The sequence below is a fragment of the Capra hircus genome, chromosome 18, assembly GCF_001704415.2.
Source record: "Capra hircus breed San Clemente chromosome 18, ASM170441v1, whole genome shotgun sequence".
NCBI classification, from domain to species: Eukaryota; Metazoa; Chordata; class Mammalia; order Artiodactyla; family Bovidae; genus Capra; species Capra hircus.
This window is the reverse complement of record NC_030825.1, coordinates 4,155,719-4,179,668: the sequence shown is the minus strand read 5'-3', so window position 1 is coordinate 4,179,668 and position 23,950 is coordinate 4,155,719. Positions and strand designations below refer to the sequence as shown.

At 44.9% G+C, this 23,950-nt stretch overlaps 3 protein-coding genes across 4 annotated transcripts; 2 read left to right on the top strand and 1 right to left on the bottom strand.

Moving 5' to 3' along the window:
* Positions 1,167–9,674, bottom strand: TERF2IP (TERF2 interacting protein). Its single transcript, XM_005691815.3, has 3 exons — positions 8,874–9,674; positions 5,157–5,281; positions 1,167–2,466 (listed from the first exon to the last, which is right to left on the bottom strand). The coding sequence occupies exons 1-3, from the start codon at positions 9,550–9,552 to the stop codon at positions 2,068–2,070; spliced, it is 1,203 nt and encodes a 400-aa protein (XP_005691872.2). The 5' UTR covers positions 9,553–9,674; the 3' UTR covers positions 1,167–2,067.
* On the top strand, positions 3,322–4,644 carry LOC108637952 (phosphatidylethanolamine-binding protein 1). The gene has a single exon (XM_018061736.1). The coding sequence runs from the start codon at positions 3,420–3,422 to the stop codon at positions 3,981–3,983; it is 564 nt and encodes a 187-aa protein (XP_017917225.1). The 5' UTR covers positions 3,322–3,419; the 3' UTR covers positions 3,984–4,644.
* KARS (lysyl-tRNA synthetase) lies at positions 9,721–23,791 on the top strand. 2 transcript variants are annotated; one of them, XM_005691813.3, is made up of 15 exons: positions 9,766–9,850; positions 11,376–11,562; positions 13,589–13,742; positions 14,973–15,138; positions 17,231–17,324; positions 17,639–17,825; positions 17,913–18,038; positions 19,153–19,272; positions 20,257–20,419; positions 20,531–20,704; positions 20,861–20,946; positions 21,279–21,364; positions 21,962–22,088; positions 22,735–22,878; positions 23,509–23,791. In XM_005691813.3, exons 2-15 carry the CDS (start codon positions 11,417–11,419, stop codon positions 23,605–23,607), a joined length of 1,872 nt encoding a protein of 623 aa, XP_005691870.2. In that variant the 5' UTR covers positions 9,766–9,850; positions 11,376–11,416; the 3' UTR covers positions 23,608–23,791. The 2 variants fall into 2 exon arrangements, with proteins under 2 accessions (XP_005691871.1, XP_005691870.2); XM_005691814.3 differs by lacking the exon at positions 11,376–11,562 and having other exon boundaries at positions 9,721–9,850; positions 23,509–23,773.

The window sequence follows — 23,950 nt, the reverse complement described above, 5'->3', positions numbered from 1 at the left end:
GCTGTACTTTTTTTTTTTAAATATTTATTTATGCACTTATTTGGGCTTCCCTTGTGGCTCAGCTGGTAAAGAATCCGCCTACAATGCGGGTGACCTGGATTCAATCCCTGGGTTGGGAAGATCCCCTGGAGAAAGGAAACACTACCCACTCCAGTATTCTCGCCTGGAGAATTCCATGGAGTCTGTGGGGTCACAAGGAGTCAGACACAACTGAGCGACTTTCACTTCACACGCACTTATTTATCTGGCCGTACCCACGTCTTAGTTGCAGCATGCAGGATCTTTGATCTTTGTTGCAATGTGAAATCTTTTAGCTTTTTTGCGGGTTTGGTCATTTAGTTTAGCTATGGCATGCAAACTCTTAGTTGCAGCACGCACTGACAGTGCGGAGCCCTAGCCACTGGACCACCAGGGAAATCCCGGCACTTATGTCGTACCATTCCAACAAGCGGAGGAGGAGGAAAAGGTTAAATGGTTTGATTTAGGCCAGGTTCTGCCAGAAGCAGACTCTTTCCAGAAGAAAAGAGTGTGAGTGCAACTGATGATTCCGGATGCACTAGGAGAGAAGCGGGGATGTAAAGTAAGAGCAGGAGGCCTATGAAGGTGCAGTCATCCCACTGCAAGCAACTATGCTTTCTTCTACTGGCGGCCTCCAACAGATGGCATGGAAACCACCATCCCATCCAAGGAGTAACTCAAATATTCAGTTGTCATCTCTCTGGTCAGCAAGGAAGCTGAGTATGCACTCTCTGATTCGCATTCACCATTGGGTAAAAGCTGCTTTCAGGGGCATTAACTCCATAGCACTTCACACAAAGAGAGCGCCTCCGACAGGTGCTGGCAGGAAGACTCCTGCTGTTGGCATGTGCTGGACTGGTGAGTGTTCAGGCATCTGGGACAGGTACTGACATCTTGTTTTACAACGGAGTTTCTCATTGACTTCTCTCCCCTTTGGCTCTCAGCAGTTCACCTGCTCATGCCATCTTTCACAGTCCTTGACACAGATCTTCTTTGCTCCATTCAGAAGAAATAGCTTCTTTGTAATGGCCTATCAGTTCTAAATGGAACCTCTTATTGGTTCTAATATAAAAGCCAAAAATGTTAGTTCCTTTATAGCTTTTATACCTAAAAGGTTTTATGAATACAACCAAAGAAAACACTTTGTGGAGACTCAAATACAAAGTTCTATTTATTTTCAACAATGAAATCAACACAACAAAGAGGAACTAATCCTCTTATTTTTAAATCTAACACAATTCTTGGCACAAAACGATCTTCAGTAAATAAAAACACATTACTAGTGAACAAGTAAGACTTTTCTTGAGACTCTCTTGTAGTGTGTGTTTGAAACAAAACTAGATGATAGGTAAAGAAATACATCCTAGAGACTTCACTGACACAGACTCAAAGAAAAGAACAGCCAAGGAACAGGGTTCCCAAATATTAAGCTGGCAAAAGAAACACGGGCTTTCCAAAGCAGCCCAGAAATCAGAGCTCACTGAGGGATACAAGAGTTTGGGACAGTCCATGTTCAAGGCCTTGTAATTAAATTTTTCCGTATTTCTAGATTCTTGATTTGGAATCTATCACAATCTAGAGGAGCTTCTGCCAAAAGACAGGAGGCTCTTTATTCACAGTCTAACAAGGCCCATCTAATTTTCTTTCTTTGACTTCATGACTAGTTCCTATCACCAATATAGCAGGGATTCCACTCCAGAAAACGACCACTACTATGTAAACCAATCTCTCCGTTCTCGATTTTCCTTTCATAAATACACTGATACTGCCAGGAAGAGCTCGAAACATATCCCATTTCTTTTATTTCCATTTTCTTACACAACTCTGCATGGCGTGCTACAGTCCATGGGGTTGCAAGGAGTCGGACACAACTGAGCGACTGAACTGAACACAACTCTGCTTGGGTACAAGATCTAGGACTCACAGTGCAACAAAACTGGTCAAAAGATTAGTGTCGGGTTCCAATGCAAAAATTTCTGAAGTCCAATGGTCACACAAAAAAATTTAATGTCTTATCTGCCCAACTTTTTTTTTCCATTGTCTTGCCAATTATTTCTTTCGGAATTCAATCCTCCGAGCTACATTCTGAGCACCAAATTTTTTGACCAATGCATCTCGAGTAGCCTCATCATCTTTTTGCAAATCTAAGTCATCCTGTCGGGACCAAATGGGATACCCATCAGCCCTCTGACCAGACTCTAAAAAGGAGGAAGTAGCCTCCAGCTCACCACTATTTTTTAGGAAGGCCTGTGTAACTGTTGATAGATCCAAGTTAAACTTTTCCATCAACTGCCGGATGATCTTAATGGCAGCTCCCACCTCTGGCGCAGAGACTTTTTCTTCTTCTTCTTCTTCCTCATCCGGCTGTGTTTCTGAGTCTTCCTCAGGCGTGGGTGGATCATCATCACACATTGTTATGTGTATTTCAAAATCAGGACTCTCGTCCACCTAGACAAAGTGAAGAACAGAACCAGCGCATAACAACAAAGTCACAAACCCTTACTCTCAAAATATCTGGTCTCTCCCAACTACCACCTCCTCTCCCTTTCACTCCTTCCTTCAGCTCCTCTAACGTGTTATGTTCCTTCTTGCATTTAGTCACGCTAGATGTGTGGATACATGCATGTGTGTATATATACATACACACACACATATATATATGCGCCTTAGCGTAACCAGGAGTGTGAATATAGGGTATACATGTGTCGATGTGTGCATTTGTAAACATATAAATACGTGTATGTATAATCATGGTATTCCAAAGAACATTAGAAGCTACACTGAATGTGAAAAATATATGCATATATAGGCACACATATATGAGTATACATGTATGCATTAGATTATCTATTAAAAATTTGACTTCCCTCTCAGGTTGTAAGCTCCATAAGGTCAGGAATTGTATTTTGCTTGTCACTACATCCTCAGTGCTTACCAATGCTTTCACATAATAAGCACTCGAAAAACAATGCTGTATGAATATATTAGGGCCTCCACGCTCCACTACATTTAGGCACATTACAAAGAACGTTATGTGAGAAAAGACCTATGTAGGCCATGTTTGAGAGTTGTTGAAGTACCTGAAAGCTTGTGAAAAATGAACCAACTTTAAACTAAATGAATTTTAAACTATTTCGTGATTTAGACTAAGACCTAACCATTTTTCTTGGTGTTAGTAAGAAAAGTTAATTAACAAGATTCTTTTTCTTAGAGAAATATGCACATATAATTTGGATTTTTTTAAAAATTATTTTATGGTTGCCTTCCTCTATTACTATGATTAAATATGGGATTCCAGATTCCCTCCTCGGCCGTGTGACTTGAGCTACCTCGGTACAGTGTGCAGACTGCTGTGAGTCCGCAAGCCGCTTTCTCTGCTGTCTGACCTGCTCGGCTCCGCGATGCCGGTGGACCTCAGCAAGTGGTCCGGGCCTCTGAGCCTGCAGGAAGTGGATGAGCGGCCGCAGCACCCGCTGCAGGTCAAATACGGCGGGGCGGAGGTCGACGAACTGGGCAAAGTGCTGACACCCACCCAGGTTAAGAACCGGCCCACCAGCATTACATGGGATGGCCTTGATCCAGGTAAATTGTACACCTTGGTCTTGACAGATCCGGATGCTCCTAGCAGGAAGGACCCCAAATACAGGGAATGGCACCATTTCCTGGTGGTCAACATGAAGGGCAACAACATCAGCAGTGGCACGGTTCTCTCCGATTATGTGGGCTCTGGGCCTCCCAAGGGCACAGGCCTGCACCGCTACGTCTGGCTGGTTTACGAGCAGGAAGGACCACTGAAGTGTGACGAGCCCATTCTCAGCAACCGATCTGGCGACCACCGTGGCAAATTCAAGGTGGCCTCTTTCCGCAAAAAGTATGAGCTTGGGACCCCAGTGGCCGGCACGTGTTACCAGGCCGAATGGGATGATTATGTGCCCAAGCTCTACGAGCAGCTGTCTGGGAAGTAGAGGAGATGGACGCTGTCCCAGAGTTCCCAAACAGTGTTTCAGTTTAGTGATGCATGTAGATTTTCCTCCATCTCTCTGCCTAAGCCCTGAGCGGTCAGATTTAGATTTAGGGTGACTTTTCTTTCCTTCTGCCTGTATTGTATAATTTTAGGGGGGTTATGTTTTGATCAAATTTGAACTCCGTTTTGGTGGGGGATTCTTTGGTACTATGATGCAGTTTATCAAAATGTTAATACAAGAACAACAACCCAGATGTTAAAGAAGAAAAAAAATTCTGGTAAAAGACCAGGTCTGCGGTATTAAAACAGAACTTCAAAGAATCTTTAAGGGAGGTTGAAAACAAAAAAGAGATTGATTGCCTCTGCCTTTGTGAGCCTGAGCACAGAACTGTGTGTGAAGGCACCTACTGGCATGTATTTTCACGGCTCTGTCTCACCAAGACAACCAGGGGCCTGCATGTCCACTAACCCCCAACATCTCAGGCTGGTTACTGCGTGTCAGTGTCCCGCTATGGCTCCTTTAAAGAGCAATACTGGAAAAAGCTCCATAGAAGAAGTTGCTTTGCTGTTAAAGCCTGGCCATCTAGGTGAGCAGCACGGCTGGGTAAGAGGTTATCAGAATCTGAGAGTCTGTGCTTGTTAAATTGATCACTCTTTGGTTTAAAAAAGAAAGCCGAAAAACAAAATAAAAAAATAAGAAAGCCAAAAAAAAAAAATAAATAAATAAATAAATATGGGATTCCAACAAAATATCAGAAATTAACTGAATATGCAGAGCTAAAAAAGCTCTAAGCATATAAAGAGCTAAAATTATTTAATAAAAAAATTAACCTCCTTAAAAAATTACTTTTACCTGAGAAGCACAAAGTATTTTAAAAAGATAAATCCACAGTCTTAACTTAGAAAACCTTATAGATAAAAGTACTCAAAGTGAGATGCTTTGTATTGCTGAAAATCATGCTCGCCTTTCTCCCTCTCCCCCTCCTTCAAGCCTCCTACCAAACTCTGAAAGCTATGTGCCTGGAGCTTGGGTCGGTCTCACTTTCCATCTTCCTCCTCCATCTTGAACTCTCTTACCTTTATGGGCCTCAGGTGTATAAAAAGGACAGATGGGATGACCACTTTCAAAGGAGGAGAACAGACGTAGGGAAAAAATGATTTCTAATCAACATACCACAATCTCCTCAAACTCTCGGGAAGCTTCTACAAGCATCTTTTTGACTGCTGCTTCATTCTCCTTCATCTCTTCTTTTTCAAATTCTTCTTCAGGCAAGTCTGGAGTTCTCTTATTCTGTGGTTCTGTTAAAGAGAACAGCACTAGATTAGAATTAGCTCTGGGCCACAAGTTAGGCTGAACTTTTTTCCCTAACAGTTTTTGATCAGAGGGTGAGAAAAACATAAGACACGCATGTTCAGTAATTTCTAATTTTTCAGCTTGCTACTGAAAAGTTATACAATAAAAATGATAATTTTACTAAGTTCTCATGTATCAAATAAAAAATACTCTTCAAGCTTAATTCATTGTTTTGTTTTCTACTTATATAGATTTTGCAAAAAAAAAAAGGCTGCCATAAACTGGGTTTTCTGGGAATCAGATTCTGAGATGGAGATTAACGTGTAACGTGTTGATCAGGGAGTGCTTAGCGGGCAGAGAGAGAAGTTGAGCTGTGAAAGAGCTCCAACAAGGCCTCAACTGAAACCATGGAGAAGTATGGAGCTGGGAAGGCCCCTCAGAGTTGACCATATTGGGGAAAAGGTGCCAATAACACTACACAGATTAGTCATTGGACGCTAGCATAAAATGACAGAACCTTGCCCAGCTGAAGATGGATCTGAGGGGTCTACCACAATCCAGTACATACCATCTACAGAAAGAAGAGCCTCATAAAGCTAAACACCTTCCTATTCTCCTTTTACTCTGTTCTCTGAGGATTTAACTCTGCTGTTTTCCACTTAACAAAAACTGACTGTGGAGGGGCAACTCGAGGGAGTTTTGCAATGAAGCTGTTTCTGAATTCTGATTATGGTGATGGTTACACAAATCTATACATGTATTAAAACACCTAACTGGAAAACTTATATGGCAATTCCTCAAAATATTAAACATATAATTACCATATGATCCACCTATTCCACTTTTGAAAATATAAATAAATAAATAAATAAATGAAATGAAAGCATGGCCTTAAACAGGTATTAGTACCCCCATACCATAGCAGCATTATTCACAACAGCCAAGATGTGGAAGCAACTTAAGTGTCTATCAATGGATGAATGGATATACAAAATGTGGTTGTAAAGTGGAACATTATCCAACCTTAAAAAGAACAAAATTCTCACACATGCTACAACATGGATAAGCCTTGAAAATAAGCCTTTCACTTATATTAAATGAAATAAGCCAGACACAAAAGGACAAATACATTATGACTGCACTTACATGAGATACCTAGAGAGATCAAATTTATACAGACAGAAAGCAGAATGGTGATTGCCAAGGGGAGGCAGGAATGGGGGGCTGGTGTTTAAAGGGTACAAATTTCAGTTTGGGAAGATGAAAACATTCTAGAGATGGATGGTGGTGACGACTGCATCACAACATACTTACTGCTACTGAACAGAGCACTTAAAAACTGCTAAAATGATAAGTTTTATCTAATATATATTTTACCACCATAAAAAAAATTAAATACCTAACTGTACATCAAAATAAGTCAATTTTATTTTATATAAATTTTTTAAAAGAAGCCTTATATTTTAGAGATATATGCTGAAATAACTAACAGATAAAATATGACATTGCCTTGCTCTGATCTACTTTTCTAAAAAACACAACCCCACGCACTATTTCAGTTTCCATGCGTCAGAAGCCCAGGTATGGCTTGTACCGGTCCACTGATCAGGGTCTAATTTACTTTTATTTTTTAATAACATTTCTGCATGTATTAGCCATTTATTTATTCCCTCTTCTGAAAACTTCCTGTTTCATTTCCTTTGCTCATTTTTCTACTAGTTCCTCTTTTACTTACTAACTTCGGCAAGCCCTCAAAGGGAAACACTAAGGAAACTTGCTTTGTTGCAATGTATTGGGTATATTTTTCCAATCTGCCCTCTGACTTTATCATGAAAAGCTTTAAATTTTAAGTAATCAAATATGTAAGTTTTTTTCTTCATCTTCCTGGCTTCAGAAATAACAACACACAGCTATTAAAAAGGCTATTCATCCACATTCTTTCCTGGTCCTTTTCGGATCTTAATTTTTATATTTAAATATCTGAACATGAAAACACTGCATAGGATGAGTCCAGTTAATTTCATCCCAAGTTCCAATTGGTCTACCAGTCATCTCTATGTCACTGATTTATATATAAAAATACATATATATATGCTCTCCTTCACCCATACACATAGCCCTTCCCTCTCTCCAAGAATTCTCCCTCTTCCTTACTCCATCCCAGTCACACTGATCTCTGCACTTAATACCCCCAAAACCTGGAACATTCTTCACCAAATAACCACCTGTTTAGTTCCTTCACTTCCTTTGATCTCTGCTCAAGTATGAGCTTATGACAGCGAACTTCCCCTCTTACCCTGTAGAAAACAACCTCTTTTCCGGTCCTCACCCTTTTTATTTTTTTCTACAGCACCTGGAGTTGGTGATGGACAGGGAAGCCTGGCCTGTTGCAGTCCATGCAGAGTGGGACACGGCTCAGCGACTCAACTGAACTGATAGCACTCACCGCTGCCCAGCTAGCATTTTAAGCTCCATTGACTACAGGGAGTTTTATATACTGTTACCACCCAGCAGGTAAGAGTCTGGCGCTCAAATACTTGTTGGATGAATCTCAAGTATCACTTTACCAAAAACAAAACTCCTAATAAGCATACTGAACAGGAGAAAATAGATTTTACCTCCCCAGACTTCAACTGTTAGGCAGAATAGTCACACAAGGAAAGAGACGTTAAGTGGAGAAAGCGTAACTCTAAACGAAAGTGTCCGACAGTTTAAGCTCAATATCGATTATGCAGAAGAGAAGATTCTCAACAGCTATGCCCTGTGTCCTAACCACGTCGGAAAACCAATACTCAGTTCAACTGCGTTAGAAACTCACCTCACCCGAGCGAAACTAGGAAGCGGCTTCCAATAGAACCTTCTATGAATATGCATTCATTTAAGCCAAGATAACGAAAATAAAATGGACTAGAAGGCAATGGCACCCCACTTCAGTACTCTTGCCTGGAAAATCCCATTGGACGGAGGAGCCTGGTGGGCTGCAGTCCATGGGGTCGGACACGACTGAGCGACTTCACTTTCACTTTTCCGATGCGTCGGAGAAGGAAATGTCAACCCACTCCAGTGTTCTTGCCTGGAGAATCCCAGGGATAGGGGAGCCTGGTGGGCTGCCGTCTATGGGGTCGCACAGAGTCGGACACGGCTGAAGTGACTTAGCAGCAGCAGCATGGCTTTAAAACTGGCTTATACCGAATCTACCTAAAGCCATGAGAAACACTGTTTAAAACGAGTCTGTGAAATATCTCTGAAAAGATACCCAAGATACAGGTTGTCTCTGGGGGAAAAAAACTGGATAGCTGGTGGGAAAAGAAAGGAGAAGGGGAAGAATGCTCCACAGACTCTTTCTGCCTCTTTTGCATCTCGGGCCATGTCGTGTTAAAGAGAGATCTCAAAATGATGCTAACTTTACCCGAATGTTTAAAGACAGATTACAAAATGATGCAAACTTTAGCCGGACGGCAAAGGGGGTTAGGGAGAGGGGCTGGGCGATGCCCCCAAGACGCCCACATGGACTCCCCGCGGAAGGGGAGACGCCCCCGCCCCCAGAGCACACCGGTGACAGCGGAGCACCCGCGCGTCGGCGACCGCAGACCTCACCCCCGCTATCAGCAGCCTCCGGGTCTTGCTCAGCCTTCCTCTTGAGTTTCTGCGAGGAGGGGCTCACGGGGGCCTCCCCCAGCAGGTACTTGTGCTCCTGGCCCCGCAGGCGCTTCAGGTAGCGGTCCTTCATGGACTGCCAGGAGTGCTGGGTGAGCGAGCTCTTCTCCATCGCTTTCCACAAGGCGTTACCGGTGACGGAGCTGGCCGAGCGGGCATGTTCCTTCACGTAGGTTAAGATGGCCACGTCGTCCGCGTCCGTGAAGACCATCCGCCCCGCCGGCGACTGCGGCTCAGGCTCCGCCGCGGCGGCGGCGCCCCGGGCCTGGACCCCGGGCTTCGTCTCTGGGGCCTGGTCGGCCGCCGGAGCCGGGCCCAGACGGTAGGCCTCCAGCTCGAGCTTCTCGTTGCGCTCCACGCAGTCCAGAATGTACTGCGTGGAGATGAAGTCGCCCGAGGCCTCGGCCGCCGCCTCCCCGGGCTGGGCCAACAGCACGGCCCCGGGCTCCTGAACGCGACAGAGAGTGCCGCCGCCGTGCAGGATGAGCGTCGAGAGCCGGCGCTTTGCCGGGCTGGGACGCACGTAGAAGGACATGGAGCTGCCATCCTCCCTCACGAACAGAGTCGAGGAGTGAGTGGGTCCATTGGGGTCTTTGCCCAAATCCATCGCCTCCGCCATGGCTCTCCCGGGGCACCCGAAAAAGCTGCCACCCCGCGAGCGCCCGACGAACAAGGAGCTACAGGGTTTCAGGTAAAGCTCCTGGGGACGCCTGCGCCAGGCCCGTAGTGCGCCTGCGCATTGGCTGCGCGCGAACAGTGCCCCGCCCCTTTTCCCGGAAGAGGCGGGGCTTCTGACATTGACCTGGAAGTCGCCGCGCGACTCCCCGTCCTCTTTAGGTCCGGCCCTCGGGGAAGATGGCTGATGTGCAGGGCGCTGAAGTTAAAGTGGACTGCGGCGAGCCGAAACTGAGCAAAAAGTAAGTGTCGCTGCGGGTCGTTATGCGATCGGAGAGTCTGGACTAGGAAGCGCCTCGAGGCTCCGGCCGGGACGGCTGTGCCTGGGGCCTTATTGCCGGTTCTCGTGGTTATGAACACGTTGGGACGCAGGCGCTGCGTTCCGAAACTACATCCCCCAAGCTGCCCGAGGGCCCCGCTGGTTGGGTCCTTCCTCCCTGTCGTACTCCTAGAGTAAGAGAATGCGGAGAACTGGGCGGCGACGGAGAAAAGCGAAATTTACTCTTTTCGCGGAGAAATGTGTTATGGTGCCACGCCCCGGTAAAGAAGTTGGAGAAATGATAAATACCCAGCTCTTCAGAAGGACCTTCAGATTTTCCTTGGCCTCGCCAAGGCCATTCTGAACCTTTTGTATTAAAGGGATCATTCTAAAACTGTCGTGCAGCTATCTTTATGGGTTGGTCAGAGGATCTGTGAGAATTGAGTGAATCACCAATCAGCAGTGTGGACTGTCTTACTTAGCCGAGTACACCAAGCTGCATTTAGTACTGCTGGAAGTATCTTTGTTAATCACCCCAAATCCTTGGAGTATAAAGGTAAATATAAATGAATTAAGATTGGCCTCCCTTTCACCGATTGTCCTTTGTATTCTCTTAATACTGCATTCCTCAACCGGAGTCCTTCATAGAACCTAGGCAGTGATAAGAGTGACTAATTGCTCAGTACTCCCAAAGATAGTACATAAATATAGTACCCTTCCAGGGGCATCGGAGAGAAGTTAGTTTCTTGCATTTAATGGCTGCCTTAGTGCATTTTTTTTACTTCTGTGTCTTGATTATTCTTGGAACTTCCTTTGTCAGAATCTTTAGTGAGCACCACTGTATGCCAGTTATTGTCTCCAAGTTTAAAAGCAGGCTGCCTGCCAGGTGACTCAGTTAAGGCCTCATTCATTTTAATGCAGTGAAGAACATGATCTCTGTCATTGTGTTGCCTTCCAGTGTTAATGTATAAACTTAATGTAGTCCAAGACTCTTGCTGAAATTCTCCTTTCCTTCTCATTCCTAGAGCTCCAAACAAGTCTTTGACTCAGGTGCCTTTGCGGCTTGTTTTTAGCTTTGTCTAGGGTTGGCAGTTGATGATGACGTCTTGTATGTTTCACGTTGCCATCTTTGTAGCTAGGTGTCTCATCTCCAGGAGAGAAACTGCATGTCAGGAACTTGAGAAACACTGCCTTGTGTCCGGTCTCCTATTTTCTAGATTGTTGTAACCATTTGTACCTGTAAACCATTGATTGACTTATTATTGACTTGCGACCCCAGATAAGAATCTTCGTACCATAGCCAGGGCTGAGAACATTGTCAGTTACGTGTGTGGCACAGTGAGTGTTAGATGGCTGCTGTCAGTTGAGAGGGTCTTGCATAAAATGGGACACTAAAAGGTTGTGTGACCTCCCCTTCTCCCCCAACCCAACCCATAACAGTAGGAGTGCTGGCTGGGGTATATGGTACTGCCTGTCCCATCTGACACCACATCTCTGTTTCCTGTTAGGTGGTGGTAATCATTCTTAGGTGGTTCCAGGGTATTCTGCCATGTTGATGCAAGCCGCTGTAAGGCTTGTTAGGGGGTCCCTGCGCCAAACCTCCTGGGCACAGTGGGGGCAGAGGGAGCTGCGCCTGTGTCAACTTGCTCCTTTTACAACGATTCGCAAGGACAAGCCACTTTCTGATAAAAGAAGGTTGGTGCCCTTTACCTTCTTTATTGCTCTGGAAGCAAAGGTCCTTCTTAATTAGCTTCTCATCTATAAAGCCTCTGGCTGAGTTTTGGACTTGTTGCCAAGTAAACAGCCCTGCTACCTACCACCCAAACCAATAGTCCTTTCTCAGTTTCTCTTTAATAAATTCAAGTTCTCACTCCATAAATTCTTGAGATGACGTTTAGGTCTTATGCTAGAACAGCGCTGAGACAAAACGCTTGTATGAATAAAGAATTTGTAACACCGATTATTTTCCCGTCCCTATCTTTCTGGAATTTCTTTGCTTCTGAGATTTAATTTGGTTAATAGTCTAAGTTCTTATTCCTAGAACCTTTCTGGATAACCCTTTTTACTGACTTGATTTAAATGGCAAAAACTGGTGCTGCCGCCAAGTCACTTCAGTTGTGTCTGACTGTGTGTGACCCCATAGACAGCAGCCCACCAGGCTCCCCCGTCCCTGGGATTCTCAGGCAAGAACACTGGAGTGGGTTGCCATTTCCCTCTCCAATGCATGAAAGTGAAAAGTGAAAGTGAAGCTGCTCAGTCATGTCCAACTCTAAGCGACCCCACGGACTGCAGCCTACCAGGCTCCTCCCGTGGGATTTTCCAGGCAAGAGTACTGGAGTGGGGCGCCATTGCTGCTAGGAAGAACCAAATAGGCTTAGATGCTCCTGACTGAATGACAGCGCAATAGATCTAGCACATTCTGGAGAGGCGACTTTACAACTGATACAAAACAGATTATACCCAGAGACACGTACTTTGGGGCCCTCAGAGTCAGTTTTCTTACCTAAAAGATGGTCATTTCAAATCTCCATTTTTTAATTGAGTTATTCTAAACTCATATATAATTAAGAATGTGCCCTGAAACCAAACAATAGCAAGCATGACGAGGGATCATTTGCCATGGTTCATTATTATAGGATATTCATTTAACATTGGTGGTTTGAAAGAACAATGAGGGTATCCCTCTCTGCCCAAATCTGTTTGGTTTCTGAGTCTCAGGTAACAAGTATTAAAAGAGTTCGGATAGTGAGAGATTTGACCAGAAATTTAATCCACATCTGTAAAGTTTCTGTCCTTGAGGCAGGGTGTGAAGAGTTAAGACAGTGGGGCAATACCTAGAATAGTTCACATTTGCATACTTAAATAAAGAATGCAGTTAGATGCTAGGGATGGGGGTTATCTCTTTGTGTATATTTCAGTCCTCACAACATTTAGGGAAGAAGATGTCTATTATTATTTTAAAGGAATAACTTGAGTAATTGAGTACCTTGCTCAAGCACACCAAGTCAGGTTTTAGTCCTAGACCGTCTGGCTCCAAAGATGGTGTATCATCCCCACACCATGCTGCTTTGTACACTGTCTACCCAATTTGTTGTCAAAGTCCAGCTCCTCTGGGGACAGGCCAGTGCTGAGGGTCAGTCAATACATTGATCAATGCTGAGGGGGAGACTGTCAGAGGAGTGTCTCCCTGGACTTCCTCACCCCATCCCAGACTAATCCACTGCTTGTGGGAGGGCAGAGAGATGACAAAGCGAGGACTTTCTCCTTACCACACATCACATCTAATGCGCTCAGAACTCCATGTTGTCCACAGGATACCAAACAACTCAGTCCCTGGCCTCAAGGGGCTCCCAAGACTGATTAGCCTGAGAAAATCTTGGTGATTTTCTATAAAACATTTAGTCCTATCCTAACTATAAACTAATATATGTAGGGTGTTCTTTGTCCTTGTGTGTCTTGATTTTAGACGGGACCTAAGGCCAAGGACCTCCGACTGGAAAATAGAGACTGAGAAAAAGATCTTTCACATCTTGCTTCTAAGTTTATTTTTTCCTGTCTATTTCATGTATAGAGTTTAGTAACTAAGAGATAACCGTGGGGGTGTGGAACTGGACAAGTGTGTTTCCCTGGGCAGTTGATATTTTTGGTAATTGGTGATGGGGCAGAACGTAGGGGACTCTTCAGGCACCTGTTACACTGAACACTTTCATCTTCCTGACAGTGAGCTAAAGAGACGCCTAAAAGCTGAGAAGAAAATAGCGGAGAAGGAGGCCAAGCAGAAGGAGCTCAGTGAGAAGCAGCTGAGTCAGGCCGCCGCCACCAATCACAGTGCTGATGATGGCATGGCTGCGGAGGAGGAGAGCTTGGACCCAAATGTGAGTTCTCGGGACCACTGCCCTCCCTGGGCTCGGGGCAGCTTCTGATGAGAATTGGGCAGGTTCCCCGGGAAGAGACAGTAGGAGGGACCAGTGACTGGCGGGATAAACAGGAACTGGGGCAGGCACTGGGACTGATGAGGGGGGCCCACCACTCCATCTGGTTGAAGGCACAGGCCCTGTGCATCTTTCTTGTCTTTTCTTGCTTAACATTCGAGAAAATCCAGTACTTTCAGGTGGCTGCTACTCCTTGGAGTTAGCTGGACCTTACAGCAACCCTGGTGGCTTCCCTGGTGGCTCAGACGGTAAAGCATCTGCCTGCAATGCGGGAGACCCAGGTTCTATTCCTGGGTCAGGAAGATCCCCTGGAGAAGGAAATGGCAATCCACTCTAGCACTCTTGGCTGGAAAATCCCATAGATGGAGGAGCCTGATAGGCTACAGTCCATGGGGTTGCAAGGAGTCGGACACACTGAGCAACTTCACTTTCACTTTATAGCAACCCTAGAGAAAATCTCTCCCTACAGGTGGCCGGGGGGGGTTATTTTAGCTGAGAGATTGGCAAACCGTGGCCCCACCATCCCTGTCACTCCTCCCTAGCTCTGTAAGTAAGATTGTGTTGGGACACAGCCATGCCTGTTGCCTACATGTCTTAAGGCTGCTTTCACACTACAACCTTGAGTAGTTGACTAGTCGCATCAGAAAATGTTTGCTGACCCCTGATACAGCATATTCATACCTCCAGGCCCATGGGTGTGCCTTGGGGCAAAGTCTGGTGCGTGACCAGGGATAGGAAAGTAGGAGAAGTGACTCAACAGGCAGGTGTGTCTCCAGAAGTGGTAACCAGCGCCACCCGCACCAATTAAACTTACTGTTTTGGTGAATTTCCTGGCAGTCCAGTGGTTAGGTCTCTGAGCTTCTACTGCTGGGGGCCGTCCCCCGACCCAAAAAAAAAAACAACTTATTTAGACAAAAATGTGGTTTTTCTTTTTGTCACATCTTGGCATTTTGGAATTCTTGTCTTTATTCCCAGCTATATATTTGGCTACCCTGCATATTTAAGTGCAAATCTCACTCCATAGCCAATCCTTGATTTCAAGGCTGGGGAGAGCTTGGTTAAAGAAACCTCACTGTATTGGGACCCCTCTGAGGCAGAATACTGAACTCCGCTAGACTGGCCACTGGTCTAACTGGGCTCAACTTCTCAGAAGCTCTTTTGTTTTTTTAACAGCAATACTTCAAAATCCGAAGCCAAGCAATCCACCAGCTGAAGGTCAGTGGGGAAGATCCGTACCCACACAAGTTCCATGTGGACATCTCGCTCACTCAGTTCATCCAAGAATACAGTCACCTGCAGCCTGGGGACCACCTGACTGACATCACCTTAAAGGTGGCAGGTAGGAAGACTCCCTGGCAATTTGCTGGGCTCCCGCAGCAGGCAGGCCTCTGCAGTTGTGCAAAGGAACGTCTGGGGTGGTCTTGCTCTCGAGGAGCTTGTGTCTGAGACTACGTTCCTAGAGTCGGTGCCATTATGTCTATTCACAGAAGGTAGAGCAGCTCTGAGGCATGAGGCCACATTGCAGCGTCGAGGCTGCAGAGGAAAGGGCGTTCTTTGTGGGGGACCCCTGGCCTGGTGCTGCTGCTTGTTCATAGTCCTTTATGAGACTTTATCCCGCCAGTGGGAACCATGCCCTAATAAGCTCCTAAAAATTCGGATCTGTGTCCCTAGACTGCTATACATTAGGCTATATTTCTAGAGGACTCTTATTTTGTATAGGATCTTCTCCTTAATTCAAAAAATGATTAAATCTTATCTTTCATTTATACCCCCCAAAAATATTTCTATATAAAACTACCAGTTGTAGAAAATTTAGAATGTTGAAACATTCAGAGAGGCAAAGAGAGAAAAGTTTAGTTACCCATAATCCCACCACCTAAAGAGAACCCCTGCCAATACTTAAATGCACCCCAAATATGTTTTATCTTTGCTTTTTTGACAGTTTCTCAAATTTCTTTTTTTACCTTTTTTATACTTTGATTTTTTTAATTTTATCCTCCTTTCCAGATTTTCTTAAGGCATTACGTGTTTTATTTATTCAGCCTTACTTCCTTCTAATTAAGGCTTCATTTCTGAGATGGTTTTTTACTTTATTTTCTAATTTTTTCATGCCATCTCATTTCTTAGTTTTTCTAACTCTGATTTGTGTTCTTTCATATTTTGTATCATATTCAAATGTCTTTCAGGTTGTGAAATAGAACTCTTTGCTTTTCCGTGAGCATGTCTTTCTCAAGTGCTTTCATTGTCTGTGGAGATGTTATTCTTGTTACTCTGTTTCTAAATTTAATATTGGTGTTTGACCTTGGTTTTTTTTATTGATAGGCAAGAAATAGATTTATTAATATAAGATGCTTATAAGAGATACACATGAGCAGGCAAGAGAGCTCTGCTGTGATGTTTTGTTTTTTTATTTTAAATGTGAGATTTTTTTTTTTTTTTCCTGAATATTGAAAGGAAGCTCAGGGGACTTCTTGGTGATCCAGTGGCTAAGACTCTGCTCCCAACACAGGAGGCCCAGGTTCAATCCCTGATTGGGTCCCACATGTTGCAACTGAAGACCCCACATGCGGCAGCTAAGACCTGACAGAGCCAAATATATATTTTTTTTAAAGGGAGGGGTGGGGAGCTTGGTTCAGATCGCTTTTCTAGTTTCACTGAGATCTCTCTTCTGTTTTTTTTGTGTGTGAAGCATTCAGAAATACAGCAACTTGCTTTCTGGGAGTTTCAGTCTCTTCTCCTTCCTTGCTTTTGTTGGACTTTCTCTGTTTTCTCGGTCTTGGTCAGTCTGGGGGGTCCTTGTCCCAGGAGAGATCCCTGGCTGTTGAATTTAGAGAGTTCTTAGGGGCTCTACTAAAGGGCTTCATCCCCTAGACCTTCCTGGTGCGCAGCCCACAGTACTCACTTGTATGGCAGTGAGCTGCAGTCCTTTACTTAGCCCTGCCGCATTTTCCAGTGAATACCTGTGGTTTTGGGGGAGACTTCCTGTTCTCAGACCTGTCAGAGACCCCATTGATTCCCATAGCTTTTTCCTCTTGGGGTCCTTGGTGGTTTTTCCATGCTCCTATTTGGGGATTCTTGGAATATCTTCCCACATAATTTTGCTGTAAATTTTGTCCATGGCTTCTTGCCCTCCCCTGTCTAATTGTGCTTTCTCTTTTTATGTGGGGATTTAGGAAGATCCAAAAACACTGCCACCAACATTCTGGGAATCCATTGAGCACCTTTCAAAACCAGATCTTCCTACACATTCTTTAAGTGGTTTGAATGGGAAGCCAACTTTGTGCTGTAGAAAACGGCAGGGCTTAGGCCCCGGGCTACCATCAGATTGCTCTAGTTTATGTTCTGCCTGGATGTGAAAAGTGCAGAGGGAACTTTTTGGCACTGACACCGTGAAATAGCTTCTGTCAGTATTTCTGCTGTTCTTTCTCTAGGTAGGATCCATGCCAAAAGAGCTTCTGGAGGAAAGCTCATCTTCTATGACCTTCGAGGAGAGGGGGTCAAGTTGCAAGTCATGGCCAATTCCAGGTATATAGAAATACCATTTACAGGCCTTTCTCGATTGGCCCAGAGCAACATGACAGAGAACAAAGGCCGTGTGGTCTTCTTTTCTTGTTGGAAATAAAGGTTAAAGGGAATGGTATAAGGTGGGGAAAATAAAGTAGCCCTCTGGTCACCTAGAGACTGACGCCTGTTCTTGGGTTGTGTGACAGACATTTGACCTTGAATCTAGGAGTCGTCTTAGATCCACAGTAACAGTTTAGCAAGGGTTCTAAAGTTAAACCAGAGGTCAGTTTTAATCTGGGATATTGTATACTGAGTTAAATTTTCCATTCATTCAGGAATTACAAATCTGAAGAAGAATTTATTCGTATTAACAACAAACTGCGCCGGGGAGACATAATTGGAGTCCAGGGCAATCCTGGGAAAACCAAGAAGGGCGAGCTAAGCATCATCCCCTATGAAATCACACTGCTGTCTCCTTGCCTGCACATGTTACCTCATCTTCACTTTGGCCTCAAAGACAAGGTGAATTCTTGTGGCCTTCTGGCTCTGATTCTACCATACCATTGAATGGAACACATCAGTGATTCCTCTCTGTTCCTTCTCATTTAGGAAACACGGTATCGTCAGAGATACTTGGACTTGATCCTGAATGACTTTGTGAGGCAGAAATTTATCATCCGCTCTAAGATCATCACGTATATAAGAAGTTTCTTGGATGAATTGGGATTCCTAGAGGTGATGGAGAGTTCTTACCTGACATGAGCTGCCTTGTGGTGCCTGCCTCTTACTCTTCCTTCCCTTCCCTTCCCCACAGGCACATCCTGTGTCAGTATGCTTCATGCTCAATGAAAAGTCCTCTTTCTTGCCCTGATTTGGAAGGTAGGACAGGACTGCAAAGATAATGAACACAGCAGAGGGCCAGTCACGTGCTAATGATGCCATGTTCAATGTGTTGCCAACTCATTTTGCTTTTTTGTAGAATTAAAAGTATTTTTCTTAATTTTTATTCAACTTCTTTAAACTGAAAGATGTTGTTTAGGAAGAATTTTAGAACAAAAAATTTCAATATTATCTAATTGTATGAGAAATACGAGTACATGTTACCATAAAACAAATTTAGATAATAAAGAAGTAAGTAGAAGCAAAACTGAAAGTCCCCTTTCATTTTTTCCCAACTAATTTCCCTCTCCAAACATGCATTTGAATATGTATCCTTCCTTGCCATTTACTGTGTATATTTATATACATACCAATGCATGTTGCAGATGGGGTACCTGTGTAAATGTTTTAGAAGGGTTTTACTCTATGTTTTAAACATAAATGAAATCATGTTGTGTATATTATAATGGACCTCTCCACCCCAACATATTCTAGGACCCTTCGCATGTCCGTGTGTGTGTGTGTGTATGTTCCTTTTTGATACTTTATAATTATTTCCTCTGTTGGTAGTTTAAGTTTTTGATTTTCTTTGATAATATTTTAGTGAGCATCTTTGTACATGTGCAAACGTACAAGTGTTTCTGTATGCTGGATTTATGTCAAAGGATATAAGCCATTACATTTTTAAAAAATACTGCAAATTGAACTCAAGAAAGGGCATACCCATTTAGAGTCCCACTGACAGCTTGTGAAAGTTTATGATACTGTGTTACTGGTGTTTGGTATTAATAGAAAGAGATACTATACTAGAGAATCAGGCTGGCTCTGCTTTTTTGTCGAGCACCTGCACATTACCATTGAACTTGTCTTTTACTTGGGATATAGTAGACTATCCCAGTCAAAGCATGGGCCATCCCCTCAAACTAGAGGAGCTCTGTCTGTAAACTAAACGTTTTTCCCTCTCTTTTAGATTGAAACTCCCATGATGAACATCATCCCAGGGGGAGCTGTGGCCAAGCCTTTTATCACCTACCACAATGAGCTGGACATGAATTTATATATGAGAATTGCTCCGGAACTTTACCATAAGGTAATCAATAAAAGATGCCCTGTGTCCTTAGAGAAGCAGAAGGCTGAAAAACATTGGCTAGACAGGTACAGTCAGAAATAGAGGAACAGTGAGGGTAGAACAACAGGAGAGTTCTAAATGTCGAGATAATTTATCTACAGGATCAGTAGAGCCTTCTCTAAGGGCAAAGGGAGTGTCTTTCCTAGATGGACAGATCTTCCTAACCTACTTTGTTTCCCATAATACTTTTTAAGTTTATAATTCTTATATTAAATCTGATTTTAGTCTTTTGTTGAGAAATGAGTTGAATCTCTGCCTGAAAGTTGGAAATATCCTCAAATCACCAGAATAAATATCAAATACTATGTCATTGGTTGCAAACAACAAAAACTGTTACAGTATTTAAGTAAAAGAAAAATGTATCCAAATATACAAGGAAGTTCACAGTTTCCAGGAGGATCAGAGAATCGGGCTTGGAGACCACACAATTCGAATGGTTCTGAATCATATCAAAGGGCTGTCCCCGTGAAGAACCCAGTATCTTCCATTTGGGAACTTAGCACAGCTCATAAGCGTGGTGTGAGGCACAGGTCGTTGCCATTAGGACCTCCACAGTTACTGCCTTTATAAGCCGGATACCTCTGGCCCCTTCACCCCAGGAGATTCTTGCTATATCTGCATCCTCTTTGCACGTGGAAGTCTCACAGATGGGTCTGACCGGGGAGCTTGGGTCATGTGTCTGCACCCTGACCTCCAAGAGGCTTCCTGTAGAAGCTTACACAAGATGGGGGACACCCCAGGGAAGAGTATTCAGTGTTCCTGGGCAGCCAGAGTGAATTAATTATCCACAAAGACCTGAAGAGAGTAGGGCATTCAGCATTTAGGTGGAGACCTAAAAGCATGGCTTGAGCTGTGAAAACCAAGTTACAACTTCTGTAGACAGAAACTTTCCCCAGCCAGACAAGACTGGCTGCCGTGACCATGACCGTGGCCATGTGTTACTAGATGCTGGTGGTTGGTGGCATCGACCGGGTTTATGAAATTGGACGCCAGTTCCGGAATGAAGGAATTGATTTGACCCACAATCCTGAGTTCACCACCTGTGAATTCTACATGGCCTATGCCGACTATCATGATCTTATGGAAATCACAGAGAAGATGATTTCAGGTGACCCCCCCTCCTGCTCCCTTTGTCTTTCCAACGTGTCTGGAGGACTGGTGTGCTGCCTTCAATTGGACTTGCTCTTGGTCCTCTTTAAATGACACGTTTCTTTCCCAGGGATGGTAAAACACATTACAGGCAGTTACAAGGTCACCTACCATCCAGATGGCCCAGAAGGCCAAGCCTATGAGATTGACTTCACCCCGCCCTTCCGGAAAATCAGCATGGTAGAAGAGCTTGAGAAAGCCCTGGGCATGAAGCTGCCAGAAACAAACCTCTTCGAAACGGAAGGTAAAGTGAAGCACTCCTCCAGTTGTAAGGCCCTCCTTCCTGTTCAGCTCTGAATTAGATTAGGTCAGGAGTAGAATTCCCCGTGTAATTCTTACATTGGGGTGGTATTGTGATGGTGTGATGGCTTCTGTCCCAACTTGTATGTTTGTATTACAGAAACTCGCAGAATCCTTGATGATATCTGTGTGGCAAAAGATGTCGAGTGCCCTCCACCCCGGACCACCGCCAGGCTGCTTGATAAGGTGGGAGGCCGGGCACTGGGAGTAGATGCCCGCATCCACTGGAAATGCACCCTGCTCCCTGTGAAGGGGAACTCTGCCATAGAGAATTAACTTCCCCAGCTTCACAGGAATGCTCTAGAGAGAGAGGAGAGAACAAGTTTTAGATTCCTGCTGTGCTAAGCTCTCTGCCAAATAGTTGCATTTGTTGCCTTAGTTAATCCTTACCAACCTTTCAGCAGCTTAAGATAAACCTCTGTAGCATCAGGTGTGGACAGGAGTCCTCTGCCACCAGAACTGAGCCAATCAAAATGGCATTTGGAAGGGCTCTAGCTGTGCTCTGCTTTTTCCTTCAGCTTGTCGGGGAGTTCCTGGAAGTGACGTGCATCAATCCTACCTTCATCTGTGATCACCCGCAGATAATGAGCCCTCTGGCCAAATGGTAAGGCAGACTGCAGTGTCTCAGTTACCTGTTGCTGCATGATAACCTCAGAACTTAGTGACATAAAGCAGTTTATTCTTAAGAGTGTGTGGGCTCACAGGGTTGTCTTTCTGCCCTATGTGGTGTTGGTAAGGGTAACTCAAGTGGCTTTTTTCACCTGGGAATTCGGCCAGCGTGCCTTGCATCCCCCTGCAGGGGATTCTCCTCCTCCAGAGCCTGTTCTCTGGCAGCAGAGCCAGGGCTCCAAGTGGAATCATTCTGAAAGACTAAATCCTGGTGTGCAAACACACACCAAGCCTCTGCTGATGTCCCACTGGCCAGAGCAAGTCACCCAGGCAGCCCGGAGTCGGTATGGCAGGGCATGAGTATGGCGGGTTTGCTTCGGGGTCCCAGTCTACTGCATAGGTCTGTTGAAAGATAATTCAAGCTTCCTTGTCTCTAACCGTCCTCGGTAATATAGCAAATGATTCAGTGCTGGGGATGCATACAGGCTTCAGGTCACAGTCAGAAACAGTTTTGAGTCAACCAGATTTCAGGAGTTCTTGTGCTTGTACCCCACGTTCTGTTTACTCAGCCTCCCCGGTGGTCTGTTCCCAGGCACCGCTCTAAAGAGGGTCTGACTGAGCGCTTTGAGCTGTTTGTCATGAAGAAGGAAATATGCAATGCCTACACGGAGCTGAACGACCCTGTGCGGCAGCGCCAGCTCTTTGAAGAACAGGCCAAGGTAAGGAGCGAGCTCACCAGAAGACACCTGCCTTCACCCTGGTCTGTGTCTGGCCTGCAACTCCTGCTCACAAGGACAGAAATGAGGCTGAAAGCCACGGGCCTCACAGGAGGAGGTCACATTTCAAGATGGAGAACTTGACCAGTTTGGGCCCTAGAATTTCTGTATAAATGGGGCTCAGGCGTGATGATCTGTGGGGGGAGTGTGACACTTTTTTGACAAGGATGTTACGTTTTCTTAAATGGTACATTTATCGAGGTGGCCTAGGGATAGGAAGACAGCACCCACAGGCTGCCTGCATTAGCGTTGCCACTGATGGGTGGTTCAGGAAATGGGAGAGACACTGTTGGGAATAATCAGTCTCTGAAAATCAACTTCACTGGACTCACAGAGCCCCAGGCAGTGGAGGTATTTCCATTTGGCAGAGAAGTTCGCATATGTTCTGGGGTATGGTTCATCAGTCCTGACCTTCAGGTCTTCGAAAGAAATGGCTCCATCCTAGAGTTCCTGGGAAGCTAGTTTCCAGCAAGTGCTGGGTGTCCAGAGCAGCGCTGGGATGGAAACGCCTCTGGCAGTTTCCACGTGCTCACTCAGACGCCAGAGCGCGCAGCCCGGAACAGTGTCACTGTGTGCTTCTGTCCTCTAGGCCAAGGCCGCTGGCGACGATGAGGCCATGTTCATAGACGAAACCTTCTGCACCGCCCTGGAGTACGGACTGCCCCCCACGGGCGGCTGGGGCATGGGCATCGACCGCGTCACCATGTTTCTCACAGACTCCAATAACATCAAGGTACCCGGCAGCCCTGGAGGGGCACCGCCGTGTGCACCAGTGTCAGAAGCATGGCCTGGCGGGCCTGGAGCGCAGGGGAAGGGCGTTGGGCTGGGAGGAGGGGCAGGCGGAGAGGTTATCGGTGACTTCACGAGAGGACCGCCAGGGCATCTGATTGTACAAAATTGGGGGGATTCTACCCAAGGCAGAAGAAATACCAATTGTTTGCATTTCTTAAGGATCCAAGGAACATACTGAGCCGTTTTCATGCATTACCTCATTTAACTTAAGTCAACCTGGGACATGTAGAAACTACTGCTATCCCCATATTTACAGATGAAGAAATCATTTGGAGCAGCTCTCTGTTTATTCTTCTTTTGATATCGTGACCTCGGCAGTGCTGTGCATCTTCCTTCTTAATATTCACTTGTTTGGCTCTGGGTCTCAGTTGCAGCATGCGAGATCCTTTAGTTGTGCATTTTTTCTTTCCCATTGTTTGTAACGGAGAGGGACTGAACTCAAATGAAACAACACAACACAGATCTCCAGGTTTTGGTGATAACAGTAACGGGGGCGGGTCAGTGGGGAGGAGTGGGTGGATGGGCAGGAAAAGGTGCTTCTTAGCTTCAGAATCCATTCTCTCTCCTGTAGGAAGTGCTGCTGTTTCCTGCCATGAAACCTGAAGACAAGAAGGAGAATGTAGCCACCACGGATGTCCCGGAAAGCACAGCACCTGGCACTTCTGTCTAGAAAACAGTAATGGCGAGTCGTGTGACGGGCATTTTTGCATTTCTGTAATCAGGGACTGCGAGGGAATTCCTGTGTGTGTTGCTGTCTATTTGACTATCACATTTCACTTCAGCCGCCAAAAGCGAGAAGAGGAATCAAGAATTCCTTTTTACTCCTTGTTACCAAATAAACTATTTGTCTCTACTCTTGTCTCATCGCTCTTTTTACTTTTGAAATGTCATCTTATCTCCCAGACAACTGACCTAACGAATGTTTAGAATTATACCACTTTACTCATTCAAATTTTTCTAGGTGACATCTAAGTGGAAATCTAGAAACAGAGATCTGAGTGGAAAAGCATAGT

Coding starts and splice junctions, on each gene's coding strand:
- TERF2IP (XM_005691815.3), bottom strand. CDS start 9,552: ATGGCGGAGGCGATGGATTTGGGCAAAGACCCCAATGGACCCACTCAC. Junction 5,282..8,873: donor GGAGGCTGCTGATAGCGGGG/GTGAGGTCTGCG, acceptor TCTCTTTAACAG/AACCACAGAATAAGAGAACT. Junction 2,467..5,156: donor GAGAGTTTGAGGAGATTGTG/GTATGTTGATTA, acceptor CACTTTGTCTAG/GTGGACGAGAGTCCTGATTT.
- KARS (XM_005691813.3), top strand. CDS start 11,417: ATGTTGATGCAAGCCGCTGTAAGGCTTGTTAGGGGGTCCCTGCGCCAA. Junction 13,743..14,972: donor AGGAGAGCTTGGACCCAAAT/GTGAGTTCTCGG, acceptor TTTTTTTAACAG/CAATACTTCAAAATCCGAAG. Junction 15,139..17,230: donor CATCACCTTAAAGGTGGCAG/GTAGGAAGACTC, acceptor TTCTTTCTCTAG/GTAGGATCCATGCCAAAAGA.
- LOC108637952 (XM_018061736.1), top strand. CDS start 3,420: ATGCCGGTGGACCTCAGCAAGTGGTCCGGGCCTCTGAGCCTGCAGGAA.